We start from the raw sequence: 26,950 nt of genomic DNA, 5'->3' as shown, positions 1-26,950 counted from the left end.
AAGGGAGTAACAGTGAAAGCCCAGACGTCCTCCTGTGACTGCAGCGTGATCTAAGTCCTGGGAAATAAATGAAACCATAAGCCGAGGCGGGAGAGAGGATAGTAGGCACTCAGATCTATTTCTAAAACATAAAAGCCGTGGTTAAGGAGCTGACCCTGAAGCAGAGTCGTGTCAGTGCTTTGCTTTGACCAACGTCAATATGCTTCCTCCAGCCAGCCATACCAAACAAGGATATTTTAATACCAGCTCTGAGTCATAACCAATTTCTTTACGCCTCCCCGCAGGTTACAGAGCTGAAGGAGCGACTGCGGCCCATGCGTGGTTTCTGGGTGTCCCTCCCACACACCATCTGCAACGATGAGAAGATGGCTACCGACGTCACTAATGAAGACCGCTGCTGGAACGGGCAGACCCGAGGGAGGTGAGATCAGAGTGGAGGAGAGTAGGGAGGGGTCTGCTAGAGGTAGACGGATGCAACAGATGGAAGGGAGTTTATTTAAATTTGCCTCCATCAGTCACCCACATGCTCAGAGCGTGCACACAGAAACAGGCAAACACGGTGTAACTCGGCGCCGTGCAGTCGACTGTAGGTGTGTAAAGAAGAGGATAGAGAAAAAGAGTCTGCATATTGGATGATTTAATGTTGTTGCTGCATTTGGAGCACTTTTATGTAAAGTGCATCAATCTTAGCCACTTTCACTACAACGTGGGCCTGCAGTCAGGTATTTGCTGGTTGCTTTTAAAAGTAAAAATACCTGCAAGTGCAGCAGGCAAATTTTCCTTGAGTGTTTGATATGATGGACTTTCTAATGAAGTCTCCACGCCTGCAGGTGTGGGTTTGGCTTGGTTGGTAGAGCAGATGCCCACGTGTAGAAGCTTAAGTCTTTGACACATTAGTCACAGGATCGATTCCTAATCCTGCCGCTGTTTGGTGCATGTCTTCCCCTGATCTCTCTCCCCATGTCTCCTCTCTCCAAAAGTAGAATGTTCTCCATGCCTGTACTCTAGTAACCGATCACTTCTGTCTGTGTCCAATAAGGTATCTCCCGGATGTGACCGGCGACGGTCTGGTGAGCCAGATCAACAATCCTGAGGTGGAAGTGGACATCGCCCGTCCAGATGTGAGGACCAGGCATCTGATCATGGAGCTGAGGGTGGCAACTAACAAACTGAGACATGCTCAGACTGGACAGAACATGGACTTTGTGGACAGTGAGTGAGCCTGACAGTGTTTATATTTGTTTAAATCCAGGGGTTGGTAGTTTTAAATCAGAATTGTTTTGTATTTGGAAATCCGTGTTTCTGATTTCCAGGATTGTGCCATCCAGATTTATAAAAGACACTGGAAAGGTCTTCTTTACCTGGGGACATAATACAGGTGTATGTCCACCACATGGTCCAGTTTAGTTCTGTACAGTTTGGTCTGGTTTGGTTCTGTGGTCTGGTTTGGTTCAGTACAGTTTGGTCTGGTTTGGTTCTGTGGTCTGGCTCAGTTCTTTGGTCTGGTTTGGTTCAGTACAGTCTGATCTGGTTTGGCTCTTTGGTCTGGTTTGGTTCAGTACAGTTTGGTCTGGTTTTGTTCTGTGGTCTGGTTTGGTTCAGCACAGTCTGATCTGGTTTGGTTCTTTGGTCTGGTTTGGATCAGTACAGTTTGGTCTGGTGAGGTTCTGTGGTCTGGTGTGGTTCAGTACAGTATGGTCTGGTTTGGTTTTGGGTCTGGTGTGGTGTGGTTCATTACAGTTTGGTATGGTGGGGTTCTGCGGTGTTGTTTGGTTCAGTATAGTATGGTCTGGTTTGGTTCAGTACAGTTTGCTCTGGTTTGGTTCTGTGGTTTGGTTTGGTACTGTTTTGTCTGGTTTGGTTTTGTGGTCTGGTTTGGTACTGTTTGGTCTGGTTTGGTTTTGTGGTGTGGTTTGGTTTGGTACTGTTTGGTCTGTTTTGGTTCTCTGGTGTGGTTTGGTTTGGTACTGTTTGGTCTGGTTTGGTTCTGTGGTGTGGTTCGGTTGTGTGGTCTGGTTTGGTTCTGCATGGTCTGGTTGTTTTTAGTACACTTTGGTCTGGTGTTGTTCTGCAGTTTGGTTGGGTTAGTACAGTATGGTCTGGTATGGTATGGTACAGTTTGGTCTGGTTTTGTTCTGTGGTCTGGTTGGTTTTATGGTCTGGTTTGGTTCTGTATAGTTTGGTCTGGTTTATCCTGGCTAAGAATGGTCCCGTATGGTTCAGGCCAGTAAAGTCAAGTTGTGTTTGGCACAACATGTTCCAGTTTGGTTTGGTACAGCAAGGCCTGGTTGTTTTTGGTACTGTATGGTCTAGTTTGGTTTGGTGCTGTATGGCCTAGTTTGTTTTGGTACTGCATGGTCTAGTTTGGGTTGGTACCGAATGGTTTAGTTTAGTTTGGTACTGTATGGTCTGGTTGTTTTTGGTACTGTATAGTCTAGTTTGGTTTGGTACTGTATGGCCTAGTTTTTTTTGGTACTGTATGGTCTAGTTTGGGTTGGTACTGAATGGTTTAGTTTAGTTTGGTACAGTTTGGTCTAGTTTAGTTTGGTACTATATGTACTAGTTGTGTTTGGTACTGAATGGTCTAGTTCTGTTTTGTACAGTATGGTCTAGTTCTGTTTGGTATAGTATGGTACCATTTGGTCTGATAAAATTTGGTCTGGATGTTTTCAGTACTGGTCTGGTTTCGGTCTGATTAGGTTGAGCTACGAAATAAAGTATAAAAAATTGAATTAAAAACACAAACATGATGTTTTATCAGGATTTTCTATCTGATGATGTAATCCTTTTTGTTCTTTGAGTAACTTGGTTACAAGATTTAATCTGATTATTTTATCCAGTCGCTTTACTAGAACCCCTGGTCTCTGGCTGAGGTGATGAACGATGCAGCGATACTTCAGCTGGTTACACTCCTGATCCGCATATCCATCAGATTTAAACGAATCTTACTGATGGTGCTCTGCTCTGCTCTGTGTTCTTGTTTCAGGTGAGGAGGGCAGTGGCTCTGGAGGTGGTGACCACGGTGAGAGGTACAATGATGATTGGCCAGGTTACGGTCCTAACTCTCCCCCCTACAACAACAAACCCCCTCTTAACCCCGCCTCCAACCCCGTGAAACCGCCGCGAATCCGAGACAAAAACGGGTCCAAGTGGAACAGAAACAACGGCCACGGGCGGGTCAGATCTGCTTCCAGCCGCCTCGCCTTCTCCCTGGTTCTGTTTTCTCTATCTTTTGTGGTTAACGTCGCCCTCATGTGGAGATAGCTGGTTATTACAGTCTGCGAGTTTAGTATCTGTGATTATTGGTTCTCAAGCACATTAAGAATAAAGTCATTCCATTTGGGTACACCAGCAAGATAAATACACAAAACAGGCTCAATTAGCAATAACTGCAAACCTGTTTACAGCACAACCAAGAGAAACATAAAACTGTTGTTCTCTTGATTTCCAGGCCCCAAAAGAGGCTTTTTAAAAACAAAAACTATTCTGAATAAGTGTTTTAATATTATTAGTGCCATTAATAAGATATTGGACCAACTGGAGTCTAAACGCTGATTGGTGTTCAGTGTTAGAGCATCGGTTCTCACCTGGTTTAGAGTCAGGATCCACTACCACCTCCTGATTCCATTTTTTCAACCACAGACAAATTATTTCAATCACAATGGGGTAGTCTGGGCTTCACAACTCACCTCTGGATCCTGACCAACCAGTCAAGAACCAAGTGTTATTTAAGTCTCAAGTGAAAGCAGAAGAAAGCACTGTTAGAGAAATATAGAAGTGTGCAGCATGTTTGGAAGTTTAAAGAGCAACGAGCAGCTTGGACTTTTTGCAGCATTTATACTAAAACCAGCTGGTTTTATATGTTTTATAAGAGAAGGCACAAATTTACAGGCCAGCTGATGATGAATGGGGTTTTTTCAGTATTCCATCATGTTGCATAGAGAACATGTCGTCTCTTTGCCCCAAACTACAAACTTTGATACTGTTCATACTAAGTATGACCAGTGGTTAAAGCCATATTCTTGATTCAGGCTTTAAAATGCAAAGATAAACAACAATATTAGCAAATTTTAAAGCCCTGTACGCATGCCTTCCACTCCTGTCTGCACCAGGTGTGAAATCCCGTCCATCTCCTGCACAGATTAAGACACTTCATGTTAAATATTCAGGATAACAAGACAGCGTTTAATTAAAGGCAATATTGATATGCTTACTTAAGCACCACCCTGAAGAAGTTTCCTCTTTGAATGAAGGAAACCCAAAAAATACAACCACATCTTTGTCATTACGGTGCCACACATGGGTAAAAAGCAGCTGAGGGTCCCAGACTGATTTAACTCCTGGTTTTGGATAGTAATAGCAATGTCAAAGTCATATTTACCAACTTTATTTACATATAATTTATTTTAAAGTCTACAGAGGTGAAATTGTTTCCTGATTTCTGGAAAGTCTGGGCTTGATAAAAACTGCAGCACACTTTCATCCCTTTACATAAGGATAATGTCCATGGAAAGGTTTTTTGTTCTTCCCCATTTAACTGCATAATGGCTCAGTGTCTCTGCACTGGTGCATGTTTGCAGTCACAGGCCAACAATATAATAAGAGGAGTGTTAAAGCTGTGCCTTCTGGCTTTTTTACAACATTTTAGAGAACGCACTTTTTTTGTGGAGCTTTAACAAAGAATCACCCAGCCCACCTGCCGTGTGATGCTGGCTATGGTGGCTACGGTTTCAAACGTATTTATACAACATTGGCGATTAGAGCTGAAAAAACAGCAGTTAAACTGCGATTTCCTAGTGAATGCTTCTTACACCAATGACACATCTCCTGTGTTATTAATATGAGCGGATCTTTAAAGAGCTGACTATGATCAGAGATCGTGGAGCAGGTGCATCACTTCCTCCAAATACATTTCCCTGTGGGCATGTTTCGACAAAGTCCAGTTGTTTCCTGGAACACATTCAACTCAGTTGTGACGTTGTTCCCAGCTCCGCCAGTGTTGACTTGGTGCAACATTTTAGGATTTTAGAGAAAACCTTTTCTTATTTATGATGTTTTCATGGCACCAATATCAAAGCAGTGCACCCAAGAAGTCTTCTGAGAGGAATCAAGGACAATTGGAGCATCGGTGTGGCATGCAAATCAACACAGACACGCACCACCAAATATAGAAGTAAGATGTGGTAAATATAACATTACAGAAGCAATGAAAACTAATGACAGGATCATCATAAAATGTTAAAAAGCCAGAGCAAGGAGATATTTTCAAGCAAGGACGTAGAGCAGTGATCAGCATCTGTCCCCCTACAGCTTCCTGTTTGGCCTTCAGAATTTATTTAAATTCAGGGAATGTTAGAAGGAAAAACATGCCATGATATTGAGGGTATTTCAGATCTTTACAGCTTCTAAAGCAACCCCCCAAAACATTTAGGACTGAAAATCCAGAGATTAGGCAAATATTTCAACCCACATACTCAGCTCTGCTGCTCATCCCACACATGCACACATGATCCTTACTAATCTGGCTCCATTTAAAGAGAAATAAACAGACTTTACAACGGTATACAATTTGAAGCATTGTTACAACAAAGAAATGAACAACCAAACACTCATGTACTTTTTGTGCTAAGTTTATTTTCCTTCCTTTTGATTCAAACTGCAAGTTGCTCTTTAAACTCACCGTCTCATTGGTGCATGAGACTGAAACTGTCATTGGTTGAGTTTTGTGCTGCCTTTTCTGAATCTGTACTTATTTATTTTAAACGATCCTGGTTTCAGTCAGCTTGTGATTAATCGCTTCCTATGGCATTGGGTAGTTAACATCAGTATTTTGGTGCAGACTTTAAAGAAAGTTTACTGTAAGCCTCCTGAATTGGAACAAAAGGCTTACTTTGAATGTAACAAACTGCTAAAAAAGCTTTGGGTTAACTTGACAAGACAGGTGGTCGTTTAATGTAATATATTTTAATTTATTTGTAATATATTTCTTGTGTATGAGCAGTGTGTATGAAAGTGTGCCTCTGTTTGATGCTTTTCTATGGTTTGATGTCTCTTCTTGTATCAAAGTTTTGAGGTCATGTCGATAAAAGCAGGTATGTTTTCTTAATACGATTTTCTACTTAATTTTCCTAGAAGAAAAAGTTGGTGAGCGAGCTCATGGCGTGATTTTAAATGGACTTAACGTTAATGAAAAGATGTGCAGACTGTGAGACAGCAGCTCTTCATTTTTATGTGCTGAATGTGTTTAAATGAAGATGAAATCAAAAAATATTCAATACTTGTGAAGAGTGCTCATCCTTTGGTGCAGAGGAAGGTGGGAATTAGAGGAACATGTCGCAATAATACCTTAGATCAGTTGTTTTCAAAGTGTGAGGCGGGCCTCCCCTGAGGGGCGCCACAGAGCTTCAGGGGAGGCGCGGAACCATAAACCAGAAAAAAGGTGATTTTTCTTTGTGAACCTCTGCTGTGCAAAATGGATAGACTTATAGTTACTATAGGGACTATGCAACCAAAGAGCCAAATTTTTGAAAAATACCTTTGCAAGAGCCACAATCTAAGAGGTAAAAAGTGGCAAAAATGGGTTGAAGAAGCAATAAAAATAGGTTACAGGTGGCAAAATGGTCAAAAGCAGCAAAAAATGGGTGAAAAGGGGCAAAAATGGGGAGAAAAAGTAGAAAAATGGTCAGGAAGTGGCAGAATTGGGTGAGAAGTGACCAAAAAAGTGAGTGGAAAGTGACTTAAATGGTCAAAAAGCAGTCAAGAGTGGCTAAAATGGTCAGAAAACAGGAAACAAGTGGTATGTAATGGCAAAGGGTAGTTTTAATGGGCAAAAAGTGGCAACAAATGGTAAGAAATAGGGCAAAAAAGGATATTTTTAATGATGAAAGGTAGCTTAAATGGGCAAAAAGGTGAAAAAGGGCAATAATGGGATAAAAATAGAAAAATTGGAGGAAAAATGGCAAAAAGAAGTTGTAAAATGGCCAAAAAATATGAAAAAGGGGTATTTAATGGCATTATAACTGAATAAGAGGGAAAGGCAGATGTTTAAGAACACATGCACACCAAAATATCCAAAATTTATTAATGTTAAAAATGTTTAAAGATTAGACATAAATGTTTGAAATGTTGATGTTTAATTATTTTCAGTTTGAATCCTTTTGTGCGTGGGGGTCCACTGAAGGGATCAGTTCTTCTTAGGGGAGGCTCACTCTTCCACACTTTGAAAACCACTGCCTTAGATGATAAAGCTGACACCACTCTTTGTCTGTATGCTGAATGTGAAGCGACAACCTGCACACTCATGGTCCGTATTCACCATGCAGTCCTTTTTTGATACTGCAGACGCTGATCTTGTCCATGCTTTCACACCCTTACTTATCAGGCAGGAGGAACCTTGCAAAGCCGATGGATTGGCCACATTCCTTGTCCGTTATCAGGTGGATCTATCTTGTAAAGCTCTAATCTTAAACACTCGTGCTCAGGCAGAGAAATGACAAACCAGTCAGCTTTGAGGAGAACGAGGTGGTAGCTATGGCTGTGGTTTAGTTGTACTGCAAGACGTGAAACAGTGGCTGCCGGTGATGTGACTAGCTTGGATGTAAGTATAGCGGCAGTTTTTTAACCCTCTGAGCCCAGCGTTGTGGTATTTGTCAAGAAGAGACACATGTTATTTCAAGTTGAAAAACTTTTAAGCATAAATTGTAGCCACTTGTTATTTCCTCTGATAGCCCTCAGTTTTCTCGTTCTAATGATGCTACCCACGCCTTTTTGGCTCATACAGAACATTTTCTAGCAAAACTGGAACTTGGGTAACTTTCCAGGGTCTTTGAAGATTAAATCCACACCAGTAACTCCGTTACTGAACATCTTTTTGTCCATTTATCATCCATTTTTCAACTGCCCCTGCAGCCAGTGGCTTGTTTGTATCCCAGAATACATTATAACTGGGCTGTGACAACCAATGGCAAGCTCTTCTGTCTTCACACCATGCTTTGCCACACAGTGCCTGTGCAAACACTTAGACACTGAAGAAGAGAGCCTGAATGACCCATAATAGAGAGAAAGAGACACAGAGAGACCGTGACGTGTCCCTCAGCGTCTCGGCAGACAGGAACTGCTTTGAATAGTGACTCAAATTCCAAAGAGCACAAATATGTTTTTTTGTATAAATGTGAATATTTTAAAGACTTTCTGTCACAGAATGATTAGTTTTTTGGTCCCTAATAGATGGTAGAGCAAGTTGGTGCAAAAAAAACTTGAGTCATTATTTTTTTCCCGATGACAGACTTGGAATCTGGCCGATCCATCTGCTTTGCATGGTTAGTTCAGTGGGGCTGCAAGTGCAAGTCCAAGTGCATTTATGGGTCTAATGTCCACAGACATTGGCCTCTAAGTTCAGGAGATGCTACTGTATAAAGAAAAGAAAGATGAGGCTGTTGTGAATATGAAGACTTTCCTCAGACATATGACAGTAATCAATAAAAGTGCTAAGGAGTAAAATTTTAACCCACCAAACCAAGAACAACCAACCTTTTTATGGAGTAAATACATTAAACATTAATCCCATTCAGAGGTGAAATAAGTATTTTAAAATGTTTTACTGTTTCTTTAGGAATCCTAGAATTCTGTTGTTACATCTCAGTTAGTCAAACAGTCTACTGCACCCTTAAAAAAAGGGAAAAGTCTCATTTAAGTAAAAAAATAATAAAAAAAGATTATGCATACTTAATCTCCAAATGACAGAGGGAACTCTGAGCTCCCTTGTAAAGTTGGGGGTAAAGTTGGTGACACATTCATGAAGTGTTGATATTGTTGGAGTTTTTTTTTTTAAATTAGATCACATTAGAAAAGCCTTTTGAATTTCAGGGGTCATTTCCACATTTTGCCACCCACACACGTTGGTATTGCACACATAAAATAAATCATCAGTGTTTCACAGTATTTTTGAAGTAAGAACCAGTAACTAAATGTGTTTTGATGATCAGCACTCTGATTGGTTGTCGTTGCTGCAGCATTCCCACCGGATCGCTCTTCAGTACCGACGCTTTCATTCCCACAGCTCACATGTTCCTTTTTGTGAAAGTATTGCACAACTTTTTAATGTTGTTGTGACAGTTTTTGGTATGGATGAGTGATATTTTCTGCTTCAATAAAAAACAACAAATTTACTGGATTTCTTCTTGTTTTATTTTCACCAACATGCACGTCTTATATTCCCATTTTTATCTATCATGCATCTCCAACAATCACTTTATTAGGTACACCTGTTCCACTGCTCAATCTCAGATAGGTAAATATAAAAATTCAGTGCCTTGATAATTTTGTACAAAAGACGAAGGCAACAGAGGATAGTTCAGAGGCAAAGTCTGTATGTATGGTAAAAGCCACATGTAAGGGTATAAGTATGATGTTAAGAAAAGTCTCAGTCTCCTCTTCTGTCCTCATGCACCATGTGACACCGTATGTCACGTCCTGGGATGTGTAAATGCGGAAAAAGTGTTTCCGTTACACTTTTGTGTTATAAGTCTATATCGAAACGTCTGAAAAAAAAACTCCTCATGAGTGCGTAATTTTTTTTTCGATATCAGAGAGGTTTTTCTGAAATTCAGGTGTTTAATTACCAGTTATTTATTGCGCTATTTAGATTTTTGGGCATTTCTAAGGGTAATGGAAAAGCAGCTTGTGAGACTCTATAAAACATGCATTTTTGCCCTATTTCATTGTCTTGTTTCTCCTTTTGTACTGTCTTAGGCTCAAGCTCAACTTTTTTTCACTTAAAAACATCTGACTGACCAAAAATCAAAATCTCCAAAATTTGGGTCACTTTGCTTGTTGAGGAGTTGATGGTGGGTCCCGTAAATAAAGCAGTTGAGAACCACTGCTCTACAGAATGAATGGGTTCAAAATCCCACAGAAACACTCAAAAATCTTGAGCAAACCTTCATAGAAGAGTGGTGGCTGTAAGAGCTGCAGAAGGGGGCCAAATCCATGTTAAAGTAGATTTGAGTTACAATGTCATCACAGTCCCTGTTGTTGGAATGGTCCAGTGGCTGAATACTTTTGTCCATATAGTGTATGGATGTATAAATATAAATTAGAATATAATATAGTGCATTCCTTGTCTGTCTAGTTTTTTGCCAACCACCATTAACCTTGCTAAGGAAAGAATTTCCCCTCTGGGGTTCCATAAAGTATGATCTTATCTTAGTGCAATAAGCCCTCCTTACCTGAAGGTGGCGGTAGTGCACCAACGTGATGGACGCTAACCGCTGAGGAGGAGGAAGTCCTGACCGGTGACGTAATCCAAGATGTCAGCGCCCGGTCACGTCCTGCACGGGACTCACTGTAGGATCATTTCATATAAAAAATAAGATTTTTAAAAATGTATTCGTGTTGTTTCCCCGCCGGAAGCATAAATGTAATAAACGATCGTCCACAGGTTTCCTACGGACCGTTAGCTACCAGCAGGGGAAATGCATTTAGCTTAGTTTAATGTGAGCTTGACGTGAACATGTCATTTTCTCTGGTTAAACTCTGTGAGACATCCCTGTTCAGACGTGTTTTACAGCTCAGAGTTTATAGATGTAGCAGACAGAGCCATAAAATGAGCCACATACTGCTGAGGCATCCATGGATGAAAAGGCTGACTGTGTTTCTCACCTGTACCAGGAGGATGAGCTCACAGACGGACAAGGTAAATACTGACGTCAGCATGATCCGGCTGCACCTGTCTCAGCTCTGTCCATAATAAACTGTTCTGGTTAGAGAAAGGTTGTCAGAGAGCAGACTGAGACCAAATCACAACTGTAAGCATTAAGGCAGCTTTTACACTGCAGGACAAACAATGAACAGAAAAAAAACATCAGATCTGAGCAAAAATGTAGATTTGTTTTAAGGCTTGTGGTGTGAATGCAGCCTAAATGACTGCAGTTATTAATCAGCATGTCTCATTTATCTTTCAGGAAACCGTAGATCTCTCTAAGTTTCCTCCAGACAGGATCAGGAATTTCAGCATCATCGCTCATATCGACCACGGGAAAAGCACTCTGGCTGACAGACTGTTGGAGATGACAGGTACGCTCCTCATCACACCTGTCAGCAGTTTCTTCTTTCTGCTTTTCTTTCGTTTAAAGGGAGTCAGCCTCTCCCTCCCAGAGATGTCAGAGCCACCCACAGGTACTTCAAGTTTTTTAGGCGTTTGATCGCAGCATTACTCTGGAGCTCTCTTGTGATTATTTTTGCCTCTTTTATGTCTTAATTTTAAATACTATTCCTCTAGAAACCTTAAAAAGGGAAACTTTTTTGCCCTTTTCACCATTTTTTGCCACTTTTCACCCATTTAAGCTACCTTTTGCCATTTAATTACACTTTTTTCCTACTTTTTTAACCCATTTCTGCCACTTTTTTCCAATTTTTGCCACTTTTCACCAATTTTTGCCCGATTAAGCTACCTTTTGCTTTTAAATACCACCTTTTCCTACTTTTTAACCCATTTCTGCAACTTTTTTTCCAATTTTTGCCACTTTCACCCATTTTTTGCCCATTTTAGCTACCTGTTGCTATTAAATACCACTTTTTTTTCCCACTTTTAACCCATTTCTGCCACTTTCTTTCTCAATTTTGCCACTTTTATCACATTTTTGCCAATTTAAGCTAACTTTTGCTATTTCATACCACTTTTTCCAAGCTTTTATCCCATTTTGCCCTTTCTTAGTTGTTTCTCCCCATGTTCACCCACTTAATTTACCTTTTGTCATTAAAGACCACTTTTTTTTTTTACAAGTTTTTGCCCATTTGAGTCACTTCTTTTTTGCCACTTTTATCCAATTTTTGCCCTTTTCACTATTTTTTTCACCCATTTAAGCTACCTTTTGCCATTACATACCACTTGTTTGCTATTTTTGGCTCTTTGGTTGAGCAGGGTTGAGTAACACTGCTCTGAAGCTTCTGACCTACCTAGCGCTGTGAAAACCCTTGGAGAGCTAATGTCTCATTTCTCATCAATATCAGGGTCACTGTTGTGATGTAGGCAGGTTTAACACTTCCTCAGCTGTTGATACTGAAGGTGAAATGTGTTCTTTATGGACATTCCAGGTGCCATAGTGAAGACAGAGAAGAACAAACAGGTGCTGGACAAGCTACAGGTGGAGCGAGAGAGAGGGATCACAGTGAAGGCCCAGACAGCCTCGCTGTTCTACCACCACCAGGGTCAGCAGTATCTCCTCAACCTCATCGACACGCCGGTAAGCAGGACTTTCATTCAATAAAAAACAGAGAGGTAAAGCAAAGTGCAAACTTAGATAAACCTGGGATAAAGAGAGCCATAATAGGCTTGTATAATTCAAAGAAATCTAGAATAATATCTACTCTAAATCAGCATCTGATGCAGAGAATAGGAAATGTACTGTGTGTGAAACAAGCGTGTGAAGTTGTGAGTTGAAAAGTTGTGAAAAGAGGTTAAATTGTCAAAAAATGGTAAAGGAGGAAAAAGGTGCAAAAGGTATTAAAAATTGGTTGATGAAAAAATATAGTGCAAGAAAGTAAAGAAAAGAGGTTAAAAAGTTAAAAAGTGACAAAAAATGAAGAAAAGTGGCAAAAATTGATAATAGAGTGGCATAAAGTCGATAAAACATGCAGAAAAAGTGGTTTAAAAGGGGTAAAAATCTTTCAAAAACTGGGTTAATGAGGCAAAAAGGGGCAAAAAGTATCAACAATAGGTTAAAAGTGGGAAAAATGCTTTTAAAGTGACAAAAATTGTTGGTAAAATGTAATAAAAAGAGTTAAAAAATGGCAAAAATAGAAGAAAAGTGGCAAAAATGGATAAAAGAGTGGCAAAAAGGGGATAAAACGTGTAGGAATCGTGGTCTAAAAGGGGTTAAAAATCATGCAAAAATTGGATTAAAGAGGTAAAAAGATCAACAATAGGTTAAAAGTGTCAAAATGGGTTAATACTGGTGCTAAATGACAATTAGGGAGGGCCCATTCTCTTGGATTTTCAGGGGTCCGGCCAATCCTGTTGTCAGGCCTGCTGCATTCTAGATAATAGGGATAGATCTCACTGGTAATGACTAAAAATGTCCTGTAGTTTCAAGGAAAATACAAATACTACTGCAATAATATTTCACTCAGACCAAAATGTTCATTTAATTTTTGTGTATTTGAAAACCCGGCCTCCAGAGTTTCTGTTGAGACTAAATCTGGCCTTTGTGCAAATGTACTTGATGACCCCTGCTGTAGGTGTACACAGTCACACAGTTTCATCTCTTCTGCCTTTCCTCCCTCAGGGTCACGTAGATTTCAGCTATGAAGTATCTCGGTCGATCTCTGCATGTCAGGGTGTTTTGTTGGTTGTCGATGCCAATCAGGTAGGAAATCAGATTCTTAGCTCCAGAATGTTCTGTGTGGATTAAAGTGAAGCTTTAAAGTCAGTTTTTAATCCTTGTTATCATCTGAAGGGGGTTCAAGCTCAGACAGTGGCCAACTTCTACCTGGCTTTTGAGGCTCAGTTAACAATCATCCCTGTTATCAACAAGGTGAACTTACACCTGCTCACTTTGACTGAATCACATGTTTCTGCTGTTTTAATCTGCCGTTTAACTTTTATTATTCTTCTTTCTTAGATTGACTTAAAAAACGCTGATCCAGAGAGAGTGGGCTCACAGATTGAGACGCTGTTTGATATTCCACAAGAAGAATGCATAAAGGTAAAAACAGCATTCCTGCAGATCCTTGAAAGTTTTAGATAGTCTGAAACTGCACATTTTAATTCAAAGGGCTTAAAAAGTCTGACTCTTACCAGTGAGAGGACTTACATTGTTAAAAGGCATTACGTTTTCTAGCCAGCCTTGTACGGTTTCAGTCATCTACCTACACAGATTGCTGCATAAATAATCATCAGAATTGAGGGAATTTGGTGCTGGATGTTTGTCAGATTTGGGCGCCAAAAAAATATTTTTCCTATACAGTTTAACATTTTATAACCAGTAAATTAAATCAGAAATTCAGCTCTGGTCCAGAGTACTGAAAAATCTCACATGTCTCTAATTGTTGAGTGTTTTCTGCACAAAAAGTGGTGTCCATGTTTTTCAGTTCAGGTCTTAAAAAGCTTTTAAAATGTGGTTTTGAAAGATCCCTTTTTTTTTTTACCCCTTCAAGACAAGTTTATATCAGTCTCAGAGTTCCCCAAAACATGCCTATGGAGTTTGTTGCTGAAAAAACACTCCAGTATTGGATGTCTGCATGTCTAAAAACCCCTCTGTTTCAGCCCTGCTCAGAACGAGCTGCTTCTGTGTCTGTGGCTTTAAATGTTACTGAGCTTTCTGACTCCGCCCCTCTCAGGAAATGGATGTGGCTCTCCTGATCAGCTGAGAGGAGGATCAGGAGAGGTGGGCAGAACTTTCTTCAAAGCAGGAAAGGCCAACTGAACCTGGGGGCGGGGCTAACTCCCCACATGATATCATGAGGGAAAATCTGAGGGGGGGGGGGCGGGCCAGGGGCACATATTTCTGTTAGAAAAGCCTGAAAAAGAGGATTTTGCATAATCTGTGATCTTTAAAGTAGATGGAAACACTATAAAAAGAAGAATGTTAACCTCTGTAAAGTTTTTACTCCCACTTATTACATTCTTTTTCTGACTGTTTTTCAGATTTCGGCTAAACTTGGAACAAATGTTGACAAAGTCCTTCAAGCAGTTGTGAACAGAATTCCACCGTAAGAACTCTGATCTGGGTTTTACTCTGAAATGAATTTTGGACGTATAAAAGTGGAACTTACGTCCCTTGTTCGCATCCTCAGGCCTGTGGCGAGTACAGATGACCCGTTTAAAGCCCTGGTGTTTGACTCCAACTTTAACCACTACAGAGGCGTCGTGGCTAACATCGCGTTGTTTGGAGGTCGGGTGAAGAAAGGGGACAGGATCGTGTCGGCACATCTCAACAAAACCTATGAGGTCAATGAGCTGGGGCTTCTGCGGCCAGACGAGCATCAGACTCAGGGGCTGTATGTGTCATCTTTGTCTTCTCTTCTAGTTTGGTCTACTAGAGTACTGGTTCCCAGTCAAAGGTCTGGGATCTTGATGGGTACCAAAGATCTTCACATGATAAGTAAAATCAGGATTAACCCTGTAGAATTAGCCAGATTAAACTGAATGCTGTGTCTGAACCGTTTATAGTCCAAGCACAGACAAGGAGTCTTTAGAAAGCTAACGCTCTGAAGTCTCTTCACAAACAGTCAGACTCACTGTAGCTGCTGCTGGTACTGAGTAATGAATGTTTATAGTAAACAGAGGCCTGTAGATGACTGTAGCTGGGTGGTGTTATCTGGAAAACTCCACTGGACCAAAGCATGAAGCCTTAGCTAGTTCAGGTCTAAAGATGAGAACAATAGAGCAGAACATGATGATTTTCCTCCTGTTTTTATGAGGAAAAGTTCAGGTGGTTCACACTGGAGACTCTATAAAGTGTTTTCAGAAGTTTATGATGGTCATGGTCCAGAAGGTTCCTGATCTTGGACTTCCTTTCTGCCTTCACTAAACCTTTAGTTCCATTCAAACTAGGGCTGAACAATTTGGGAAAATAATCAAATTGCGATTTTTTTTTTACCTAATATTGCAATTGTGATTTCATATAAGATTTTTAAATTCATCATCTCATGTATTTTCCAACAAAAACAAGCAATAACTCATTCTGTTCTACAGCCGACACAATGTTGGATTAAACTAGGGCTGAACATTTTTTAAAAGATATCTAATTGTGATGATTTTAACTTATTTTGCAAATTTGATATGAACTGTTGTATTAAAGGGAATGATCATTTTTATCTAATTTTCATATTTAAAAAGAAAACCATAAAAATGAAGAAAATAGGATTTTGTTGGTACACTATTCTAAAAATATGCTGCTAGAATGACTGCATGATATTTAAAGCATAATATCTCTGCTGCAAAATAAAGTTTTAAACTGATATTAAGACACAAATTTCAGGTTAAAGAAATATAGCACCTTCTGCGATTTGGAATTTGCAGCAGGCCATATTGCAGTTTAATCTAATTTTTGATTAAGTTCCCAGCCTTAATTCAAACACACATGACTGTGATGTGCAGAGTTCCCCACACACCTCAGTTCATGCACCGAACATTCAGCAAAAACACGTGAACTTCAGTCAGCATCTAGCAGAGAACTAAAGACGTCACTGTTTGGAGACTTACAGCAGACGTGTGTGAAAACCCGACCTTTAATCTAGAACACTCAGAGTGACTGAGAACCACAGAGTTTTATCCTCAGAAGCACAGTTTCACTGTTTAATAGCCATTCCTCACATGTTGGTTTTTCCACTGATACAACCGTTCTCGCTGCGTTAACTCTTTAACATCTTTGCAGTTTTGCAGGCCAGGTCGGCTACATAATAGCAGGGATGAAGGATGTCAAAGAGGCCCAGATTGGTGACACTCTCTACCACCAGGAGCAGCCGGTGGATCCTCTTCCAGGGTTCAAACCTGCCAGAGCCATGGTGTTTGCTGGTAAGAAGCATCTCGATTTACAGCTGCTGCATGCTACAGGCTAAAATCCTACCATTGAAGGTCATTATTTTAAACACCACATGAATGAAGTACAGGGGCCTTGAATTTAGTAGTTTACTACAGCAAATCTTGAATTTATATTGTATTTCTCTAGACAGTACAAGTGCAGAATAATCCTGATGTTGTTTTTGTTATTTTGACCCGGAGGCATGTATCCGATGGATCAGTCAGAGTATCAAGGCCTCCGCAGCGCCATCGAGAGGCTGACCCTGAACGACTCGAGCGTCTCAGTGCAGAGAGACAGCAGTCTGGCTTTGGGTGCAGGCTGGAGGTGAGGAACAGTCTCTGATATACTGAGAAACAAGGGAATTAAGGGGAGTATGACAAGAGATGCACAAGAGAGAGGAGAATTTAACAGAACTAAAGTTCAGTCCTGTTTAGGAGTCACTGTGTTTAGATATTTTTAGGAAAGCTTCTTTGGGATGGTCAATGAAGGAGGTCAGAAGTAAGAAGTGAGAGGAGAGAGTCAGAAAGGCTGGAGATTGTTAATTTTACTGATAATGTAATCCTTATTGATACTCCTTATTAAAATTCACTTTTATTATGTTGATTTCACTGCTGATTTTGTTAAAATGAATGCATTTTTAAATCTTGCCCTCCTCTGTTAACCCTTTTGCTCCCTGCAGACTGGGCTTCCTGGGTCTTCTCCACATGGAGGTGTTCAATCAGAGGCTTGAGCAGGAATATAATGCATCTGTGATCGTAACTGCCCCCACCGTGCCCTACAAGGCTGTCCTCTCCTCAGCCAAACTCATCAAGGTGAAAACTGCTTCCAGCTTTGATATTCTCTGTTCTTATTGTACTAGCATTATAGGTACACTCACACCTACGGGCAATTTAGAGTCGCCAGCTAATCTAACGAGCAATTGAAGCTGATATGTACAGAAAAAACAATATATTTACAGTAAAAAACAAACAAACCATATACCAGTGGTTCTCAAATGGTGTGGCAAAGCACACTAGAATGCCTTGAGACAAGTCTAGGTGTGTCTTGGGGGTCTGGCTGGATTCCATTTGCATTTGCAGTATTTGGCAAGCTATTATTGAGTTGAAATTGGTGTTGAAATGATCATTATTCATGCCACTTTTAACCAAGTTAACCAAATTTTCTACCCATTTTGCCACTTATTTTGTCAACTTAAACCATTTTTGCTGCTTTTTTGCAATTTTGCAACTTTTTAAAAATACTTTTGATCCATTTTTTGCAACTTTTTTGGAACTTTTTGCCACATTTTACCAATTTTTGCTACCTTTTTGATGGTTTTTGCTTACTTTTGCTATTATCTGGACATTTTTTGCCATTTTTTAATCACTTTTTACCACGTTTTAGCAATTTTAACCCTTTTTTTGCCACTTTTCTTCTACTTGTAGCCCATTTTGTCACCTTTTTGACACTTTCAACCCATTTTTGCCACCTTCTTGCTGCTTTTCACTCATTTTGCCTTTGTTTGGCCACTTTTTGCCTAATTTTGCCCATTTTTTAATCACTTTTAAACCATTTTAACCACCTTTTACAACATTTAACCCTGTTGTCCACTTGAAACCCATTCTTACCACCTTTTTGACACTTTCAACATGTCTTGCCACTATTAACCAATTTTTTGGCCCCTTATGCCAATTGTTAACCATTTTTGACTCTGTCTTGCCACTTTTTACCCAATTTTGTCATGTTTTATCATCATTTTAACCAATTTTTGCCACCTTTCAGGCACCTTTTGCCCACTTTTGCCACCCCCAGTTGTCTGGGCCCCAGAAACCTCTCCCTTTATCCCCCCTTATGGACCACCTTGACTGTTATATCATTTAAAAAGTCTATTTTGTATAGATATGAATATGGTGTGCCTTAAGATTTTGACTTAACTTGAAAAAAGTTTGAAAACCACTGCCATATACCATAAAAAGACATAACCTATAAACACCTGGTGAGAATCAAACAACCTCTTTATCCCTGCACCTCGTGAAAATTTCTTCCTCATACCGATGCTTCTAGAAATTTTATGCTGTACATGTTTAATATTTGAAATCATGAAATCTTATTTGAGTAATGAATTACTTCTAGGAAAAGTAAGAAGTAAAATATTACGTACTTAAACTGCAAATTTAAAGGGTTACATTACTTATTACAACAGAAAAGTAATCTGAGTACTTTACAGGACTACTTTGTAACACGTTACCCCAAACACTGCTGAACAGATCTTTAGAGACGCTAGTATGAAGTTTATATGTTGTTTTGTTTCTCTTTCAGGAACACGGCTGTCAGGAGATCACCATCGTAAACCCGGCTCAGTTCCCAGACAGATCAGTCGTGTCGGAGTACTTGGAGCCCATGGTTCTGGGAACTATTCTCACACCAGACACTTACACGGGGAAGATCATGACTCTGTGTTTGGTAAGCTTATGAAGAACAGTGAGTCTGTCCTTCTACGGCCAGTTAAACCTTTCTCTGGGACGATTAGAAATAAACAGAACTAATGATCAGCGTTTAAACTTAAGGCTCATTTATACTCCTTTCACAGACTATTATAGAGATGTGCAGGTTTTTTTAGATTTAGATGTGATGTTTTTATTCTCAAGAATCAAGGCATATCATTTATGCAGAGTCATGCATTTTCAGATAAAGAACATTATAGATAGCAAAAAAGAAAGCTCCATAAATCTCCCTGAACGTGGTCTCTTCCCTACCTCGTAGAGGATTTCTCTGGAGTTCGGTATGGTGCCAATTTATCGAGTCTGTCTTTGGTGAGGGAGGTCAGATTACACTTTATCAAAATAAACCTAGCATAAGAAGTAATTAAATAAGTGTTTGATAAATTATTTCTGTGTTTTAACAATGCTTCGTGGTAAAAAATCTTATCTAACAGACTTATTGTAAATGGAGCCACACTAGTAAGGATCATGCATGCATGGGATGAGCAGCAGAGCTGAGTATGTGGATTGGTCCATGAAAAATGTTCCAACTCTTCTCTGCCAGTTTATTTCAAATAAAACAAAAAGAGGAGAAAAGCAGAATGATGATGATTTTTAAATACCTGGATGGACTTGTGTAAAAAATATATTTATGTTTTTTTCTTTCAAAGAGTCGCAGAGGAGTCCAGAAGAACATGGTGTACATAGACGACCAGCGCGTCATGATGAAGTATCTTCTGCCTTTAAATGAAATCGTTGTGGATTTCTATGACCTCCTCAAGTCTCTATCCTCTGGATACGCCAGGTAAAAATCGATTTAAAATATCTGACCACATTCATAAACTTTATAGTTGAAGACTAATATACCATAAAATCTTGGTCTTCAACTGACTAGCATTCTTTACTGCGTTTATTGATGGTAGATGGTTCAAAGTTTTCATAACTGCAGCCTTTAAAGCAACATTAATTTCTTTGACTAAACACCTCACCTCATATGTTCATTGCACTGATCAGCTATCCTAAACTATCTGTTCTCCTCATGTAAATCTCCCTCATCCTTCATGTTTCTATCATATTAAGTCAGCATTCTTGCACCCTTTGCCCATCCTGCAACCATACTATCAATGTTCACAGACTGGTATATACTAAAAATAAAATCAATAAAGCTTGTACATATCTAAATCTGAATTTCTACATATTTGGAAGTTAATTTATTATTATTATTTAATGTTTAATTTCTGTATATTGAGAGCAAAGCTAAACAGAGTCAAATTCCTTGTTGCGTTAGTGTACTTGGCCAATAAAGCTGATTCTGATTCTAAAAATCTGACTAAAAATGTTTGTCATTCACCTTTAATTCAGTAGGAAGACTAGATAAAATAGATCTTTGGTGATAAAAACTCTGATGTAAAGTTAGTTCAGTGTTTATCAAGGAGACAAAAACCAGACTAAAATGTTCTACGTTAAAAATCCACAGTTCAGTATTTCTCCACTATGTATATCAGATATGATGTTTTAAATCATTCAAATATTGATAGAGCATTAACATCAATGTTTTTACATTTAATTTTTGAAATAATTTTACAATTTGGCTGATTAAATCATTCCAAACAGAGAAAATGCCTTGTGAACTGGACACAGATAAGTTATGATGGAGGTAGCTGGGGTGGAGGAGGGCTGCATTGGTCACGCTAAAACTAGGCTAAGATTATCGAGGTTAAAAAAGGCAAAAATGTGAGTAAAACTAAAGAAAAACTAAAGAACCTTTTAATCCAAACACTAATATTAAATCTGCTAAAATTAACACAGCTTTAAATCCAGACTAGAATTGAACACACAAAGTTTTAGACCAGTGGTTTTCAAACTTTTTTCGCCCAAGGCACACCATACTTAAATCGATACAAAAGACTTTTTAAAATAATGTTATAGTCAAGGTGGTCTATAAAGGGAGAAAAGGGGAGGGCTTTCTGGGGGCCCAGGCAATTAGGGGATCATGGAGATGGCAAAAGTGGGCAAAAGGAGGCATAAATGAGTTACAAGTGATGAAAAACATGGCAAATTGGGCAAAAAAAGGCAATAAAAAGTCAGAAATGTGCGAAAATTGGTATAAAATGGCCAAACAATGGGTTGAAATTGGCAAAAACTTGTTGAAAGTGTCAAAATAGCGGCAAAATGGGTTTCAAGTGGCCTAAAAGAAGGGTTAAATGTTGTACAAAGGTGGTTAAAATGTGTTAAAAGTGATTAAAAAAGGGCAAAATTGGGCAAAGAGGTGGTCAATTAAAGGCAAAAATGGGCAAAAATTGGCAAAAAGGTGGCATAAATGGGTTGAAGTGTCAGAAAGGTGGTAAATTAAATAACAAATGGCAGAAAAAGTAGCAAAAAGGGTTGAAATTACTAAAAGGTGGTAAAAAGGGGTTAAAAGTGATGGGAAAAATGGCCAAACAATAGCAAAAATGGGTTAAATGTGGCAAAAAGTTCCAAAAAAGTGGCAAAAATAGGTCAAATGTAGTAATAAGAAGTGACAAAATGCTAAAAAAAAAAAAAAATGCAGCAAAATGGTTTGTCAAAAGAAGTGGCAAAAATGGGTAGAAAAATTGGTTAACTCGGTTAAAAGTAGCATGAATTGATAGTTTCAACCCCTATTTCAACCCAATAATAGCTCACCATGCTTTTCATCTCTTAATGAGGTAACTGTTAGCCAGGATGCTAGCACCAATGCTACTGCTCCAACACACATGCACTGATATCAGTAAATCCCAGCTGGGGAGGTCCCAGTCTCTGGGGTTTTTCAGGGGTCCAGCCAGATCCGTGGGCAGGCCTGGTTACAGTACTTGCCATAAAGTTGTAGTAATAATGTATGGTACAAATTCCCACGACACACCTAGACTTGCCTTAATGCACACTAGTGGGCCTTGCCACACCATTTGAGAACCACTGATCTAGATGATAATATATTCTGTATATTTCTACAGCATCAAAGTAAATCTGACACCACTGTTTACTGTGTGATAAATTCAGAACTGGTGCTACAGAGGAAACTGAATTATTTAACGTGAAAAACATTGATCTTTGATAGAGATTTTTTTTTAGCTGAGCCTAATCGCAGTATTTCCCATCATCCTCCACAGTTTTGACTATGAGAGTGCCAACTACCAGACCGCTGATTTGATTAAGATGGATATTCTGCTGAACGGGCGACCTGTGGAAGAGCTCGCTACGGTTGTTCAGAGGTACTACCCGTCCCTGTTCCTGCTGAAAATCACTCTGAATAAAAACAAACTTAAACCTGGAAAATAAACTTAAACCTGGAAAATAAACTTAAACCTGAAAAAAATAAACTTAAACTTGAAGCTCCACTCCAGTCATCTGGAGTTAGACGTTTGTCTCGGGTGGGGTAACAATGATCTGCTGGATTCTCTGATCCAGAGTGTTTGTAAGTCTCTGTGTTCTGAAACAGTAAAGGTGTTTTATCTTCAACAAGAGAAAGAAAATAAGAAAATCTACAAAACAGTTTTAGCTCAGGATGGCTTTAGTAGGACATGTGGCAGATTTTTTGCCTATAAGTAAAACTAACTCAATTAGGAGGCTTCCACTCTGAAGTAATAAGGTTCAGTATCACATCATCATGTGATTATTTACATTTTTATAATGTGATAACTTAGATTACTAGAACGTGAAACTTAAAGTTATTACATAATAGTTTACATTCTTATAACATGAGAACTTTTATTGTTAGAACATAAAATTTAAGTTATCATTGCTGTTAGAACATCGAATGTGTCAGGTTATAATGTGATAGGTGAAGGAGATCAGGTACCACAGGGTCTTGTTTATAGGTTAGGGTAGAATAGATGCTGAGACTGCAGTATCACAGGTTATTTACCAGATTTCATAAAGAGGGAGCAGAGCCAGAATCTTTCAGTTTACCAGTCGATCTTCGTTCCAGCCCTAAACCTATCGTCATGAGCTGGGAAGGACCAACAGAATGAGATGGCGGGTTCAAGCAGCTGAAATGAGATTCCTTAGAACGGTGTCTGGGCTCAGCCTTAGAGATAGGGGGAGGAGCTTGGACATCCAGAGAGACCTTGGCGTAGAGCTGTCGCCCTCTCACATCAGAAAAGAGTCAGCTAAAGGGTCCAGGCATCTGATCAGGATGCCTCCTGGCCCCCTCCCTCAGGGTTGGAATTAAACTTTTTCATCAACCTGCCACAGCGGCTGGTGGATTCAAGTATCTACACATGCATTATCTAATAAGATAGGATATAATTATCAAGGCTTACAGTATTCTAGTTAAAGGCTATTTAATAAGAGAGTTGTTGTACAAATAATCCAAACTTTGGCTCATTTTAAACTCCATTATTGACCACTTTGCCCTGTTCTCTACCATGCAGGTGTTTGCTGTGCTTCTTATGGGGGGGGGTGTAGATTTCATAGGCGTTTAGCTGTGTTATAGGTTTCAGACCTGCAAGAGTTTGAGATCTTTTTGCACATCTATTGCATTCTCATGCCAAAATTCAGGCTTTTTTAAACTTTTGTGATCTCAAGACTGTGCAAGACTTTGGTTCAATCATATCTTTAGCAGGTGCACTAGCTGCATTATATATTCAATGTTTCTGAGTCAAACCATCTCAGCTCACAGATGCCTGTGAACATTTGACATCAGCTCTGACAGACGGAGGAGGCAGGTTTTTTGGTCAGTGAATGTACCACCCTGGCCTCCCTGTGGAGGACTTTCGGACTCGTTCACCTGGAAGGAGACCCCAGGGCAGATCCAGAACTCCCTGGAGGATTTATAAATCCCATCTTTGGAGCACCGCAGAAACCCTCAGGGCAGAGCTGGAAAACGTTGCTAGGAGAGGGATGGGTTGACTTACTTAGGGGCGAAGTCTGCCTTCATTATTAAGGATTACACATGCAGATTATGTCCATATGTACAGTGCATCCGGAAAGTATTCACAGCGCTTCACTTTTTCCACATTTTGTTGTTACAGCCTCATTCCAAAATGGAACAAATTCATTTTTCTCCTCAAAATTCTACACACAACACTCCATAATGACAATGGGAAAAAGTTTTTTTAAATTTTTGCAAATTTATTAAAAATAAAAAACTAAGACGTCACATGTACATAAGTATTCACAGCCTTTACCACAAAGCTCAAAATTGAGCTCAGGTTCATCCTGTTTCCACTGTTCATCCTTGAGATGTTCCTACAGCTTCATTGGAGTCCACCTGTGTTAAATTCAGTAGATTGGACATGATTTGGAAAGGCACACACCTGTCTGTATAAGCTCCCACAGGTGACAGTGCATGTCAGAGCACAAACCAAGCATGAAGTCAAAGGAACTGTCTGTAAACCTCAGAGAGAGGATTGTCTCGAGGCACAAATCTGGGGAAGGGTACAGAAATATTTCTGCTGCTTTGAAGGTCCCAGTGAGCACAGTGGCCTCCATCATCTGTAAATGGAAGAAGTTCAGAACCACCAGGACTCTTCCTAGAGCTGGCTGCCCGTCTAAACTGAGCGATCGGGGGAGAAGGGCCTTAGTCAGGGAGGTGACCAAGAACCTGATGGTCACTCTGTCAGAGCTCCAGCGGTCCTCTGTGGAGAGAGGAGAACCTTCCAGAGGGTCAGCCATTTCTGCAGCAATCTACCAATCAGGCCTGTATGGTAGAGTGGCCAGACTGAAGCCACTCCTTAGTAAAAGGCACATGGCAGCCCGCCTGGAGTTTGCCAAAAGGCACCTGAAGGACTCTCAGACCATGAGAAAGAACATTCTCTGGTCTGATGAGACGAAGATTGAACTCTTTGGCGTGAATACCAGGTGTCATGCTTGGAGGAAACCAGGCAACGCTCATCACCTGGCCAATACCATCCCTACAGTGAAGCATGGTGGTCCAGCATCATGCTGTGGGGATGTTTTTCAGCAGCAGGAACTGGGAGACTAGTCAGGATTGAGGGAAAGATGAGTGCAGCAATGCACAGAGACATCCTGGATGAAAACCTGCTCCGGAGCGCTTTTGACCTCAGAGTGGGGTGACGGTTCATCTTTCAGCAGGACGACGACCCTAAGCACACAGCCAAGATATCAAAGGAGTGGCTTCAGGACAACTCTGAGAATGTCCTTGAGTGGCCCAGCCAGAGCCCAGACTTGAATCCGATCGAACATCTCTGGAGAGATCTGAAAATGGCTGTGCACCGATGCTCCCCTCCAACCTGATGGAGCTTGAGAGGTGCTGTAAAGAGGAATGGGTAAAACTGCCCATAGATAGAAGTGCCAAGCTTGTGGTATCGTACTCAAAAAGACTTGAGGCTGTAATTGCTGCTAAAGGTGCATCAACACAGAATTGAGCAAAGGCTGTGAATACTTATGTACATGTGAGGTTTTGGTTTTCAACTGTTGATAAATTTGCAAAAATTTCAAACAACTTTTTCATGTTGTCATTGCGGGGTGTTGTGTGTAGAACATTGAGGAAAAAATTAATTTATTCCATGTTGAAATGAGGCTGTAACACAACAAAATTTGGAAAAAGTGAAGCGTTGTGAATACTTTCTGGATGCACGGTATTTATCTGAAGTGGATGATGTTTTTGACGGGACAGTCAAAGGTTTTGATTGGATTTTTCTTTGTTTCAGGGACCGAGCGTACACCACAGGGAAGGCTATGTGTGAGAGACTTAAAGAGTCCATACCAAGGCAGATGTTTGAGATCGCCGTTCAGGCTGCTATTGGCAGCAAGGTCATAGCCAGGGAAACGTAAGTACGCCTGCTCCGGTGAGCTGCAAACCATTTTACTGTACACAGCAGTAAGACCTTAATCTTCATGTGAAATGTGCTAAATAGATTTACAAATGTGATATTACTGTTATTGTCTTTTCAGAATAAAAGCCTACAGAAAAAATGTCCTTGCCAAATGTGTAAGTGAAGCTTTTTATTGACTTAAAAGTTGTTGAAGGAATAAATGCATTTAAATATTATAATGGGGATATAATTTGTATTTTGGCAGTATGGAGGAGACATAACTCGGAAGATGAAGCTCCTGAAGAAACAGGCAGAGGGCAAAAAGAAGATGCGGCTTATTGGCAATGTAGAAGTCCCCAAAGATGCTTTCATTAATGTTCTTAAAAGGAATGACAAATGATATTGTATATAGTGTAAATTCTATATTAAAAGGCTGCTTTTTTAAATAAAGGGTATGTTGGTGACATAGACAGCTGTTTTGTGTTTTTTCTAATCTTTTATTCCATTGCATTTGACAAATATTTAATCAGGAGAGTCTCAGTATGAGTTAACAAGGATTTATTTACATTTTGTAAATGTGAGTTGTCTTTGGTGGATAGCCTCCATTGTGATGTCTTTATGTGTTTGAAGGGTAGTGAGGCTGACAGGATAAGAGGTTAAGATACCCACCTATGGAGTCGAGACACTGGTGGGGGTGATGGAAGGAGGAGGATAGGACTTCTGAGGAGCTGGACCCGGACACTGATGAGATGAAGGGATGCAGGATGGCACAGAGGAGCTTGACTTGGACACCAATCAGATAGAATGGAGGTCGCTGGGGTGGAGGAGAGTTGCGGCGGTCCTTCTAAAACAACAGTGGGTAGACGTGAGTAGATGCCCTGACCAGCTGATTACCAAAGCAGGAAAACAGTGAATGAGTGATTATTAATGAATGGAAATGAGTTAGTCTCCCTGCTTGATCTCACATTACGCTTCATTACTATCACAAAATCTGCAAATTCTAGGTTTTATTTGCATCATTTTCCAGGTGGCAGTAGAAATTTAATCACCATAAATAAACAGGCTAATAAATGAGTAACTGAAAAAATTATAAAAGGAATTGACTGTGATGCGATTAAGGTCAGTAAGTTTTCATTTTATTTCTGTTTCTTAAAATCACACTGAGCACAAACATTATTTTCTGTTTCAGCATACTTTGGTTAAACCAGGGTAAAATCTCTCTGCAGCCATG

At 39.9% G+C, this 26,950-nt stretch overlaps 2 protein-coding genes across 2 annotated transcripts in view; both read left to right on the top strand.

Moving 5' to 3' along the window:
• The window catches only part of gpc2 (glypican 2), a 38,917-nt gene extending 32,811 nt beyond the window's left edge, over positions 1-6,106 (top strand). Inside the window, exons 9-11 of the mRNA XM_041797067.1 lie at positions 285-421; positions 1,040-1,212; positions 2,987-6,106. Of these exons, the coding sequence (XP_041653001.1) occupies positions 285-421; positions 1,040-1,212; positions 2,987-3,264 (588 nt within the window). The 3' untranslated portion in view covers positions 3,265-6,106. The remainder of the gene's footprint in view (positions 1-284; positions 422-1,039; positions 1,213-2,986) is intronic.
• Positions 6,107-10,302: 4,196 nt separating this feature from the next.
• guf1 (GTP binding elongation factor GUF1) lies at positions 10,303-26,189 on the top strand. Its single transcript, XM_041797675.1, has 17 exons — positions 10,303-10,693; positions 10,962-11,073; positions 12,094-12,242; positions 13,284-13,364; positions 13,455-13,532; positions 13,620-13,703; positions 14,645-14,709; positions 14,794-14,997; positions 16,377-16,516; positions 16,724-16,847; positions 17,203-17,335; positions 18,822-18,965; positions 19,654-19,787; positions 22,111-22,212; positions 25,615-25,734; positions 25,859-25,895; positions 25,985-26,189. Exons 1-17 carry the CDS (start codon positions 10,511-10,513, stop codon positions 26,117-26,119), a joined length of 2,025 nt encoding a protein of 674 aa, XP_041653609.1. The 5' UTR covers positions 10,303-10,510; the 3' UTR covers positions 26,120-26,189.
• The last annotated feature ends 761 nt before the right edge of the window (positions 26,190-26,950 follow it).

The sequence above is a fragment of the Cheilinus undulatus genome, linkage group 10, assembly GCF_018320785.1.
Source record: "Cheilinus undulatus linkage group 10, ASM1832078v1, whole genome shotgun sequence".
Lineage (NCBI taxonomy): Eukaryota > Metazoa > Chordata > Actinopteri > Labriformes > Labridae > Cheilinus > Cheilinus undulatus.
This window is presented reverse-complemented; position numbering and strand designations above follow the sequence as displayed.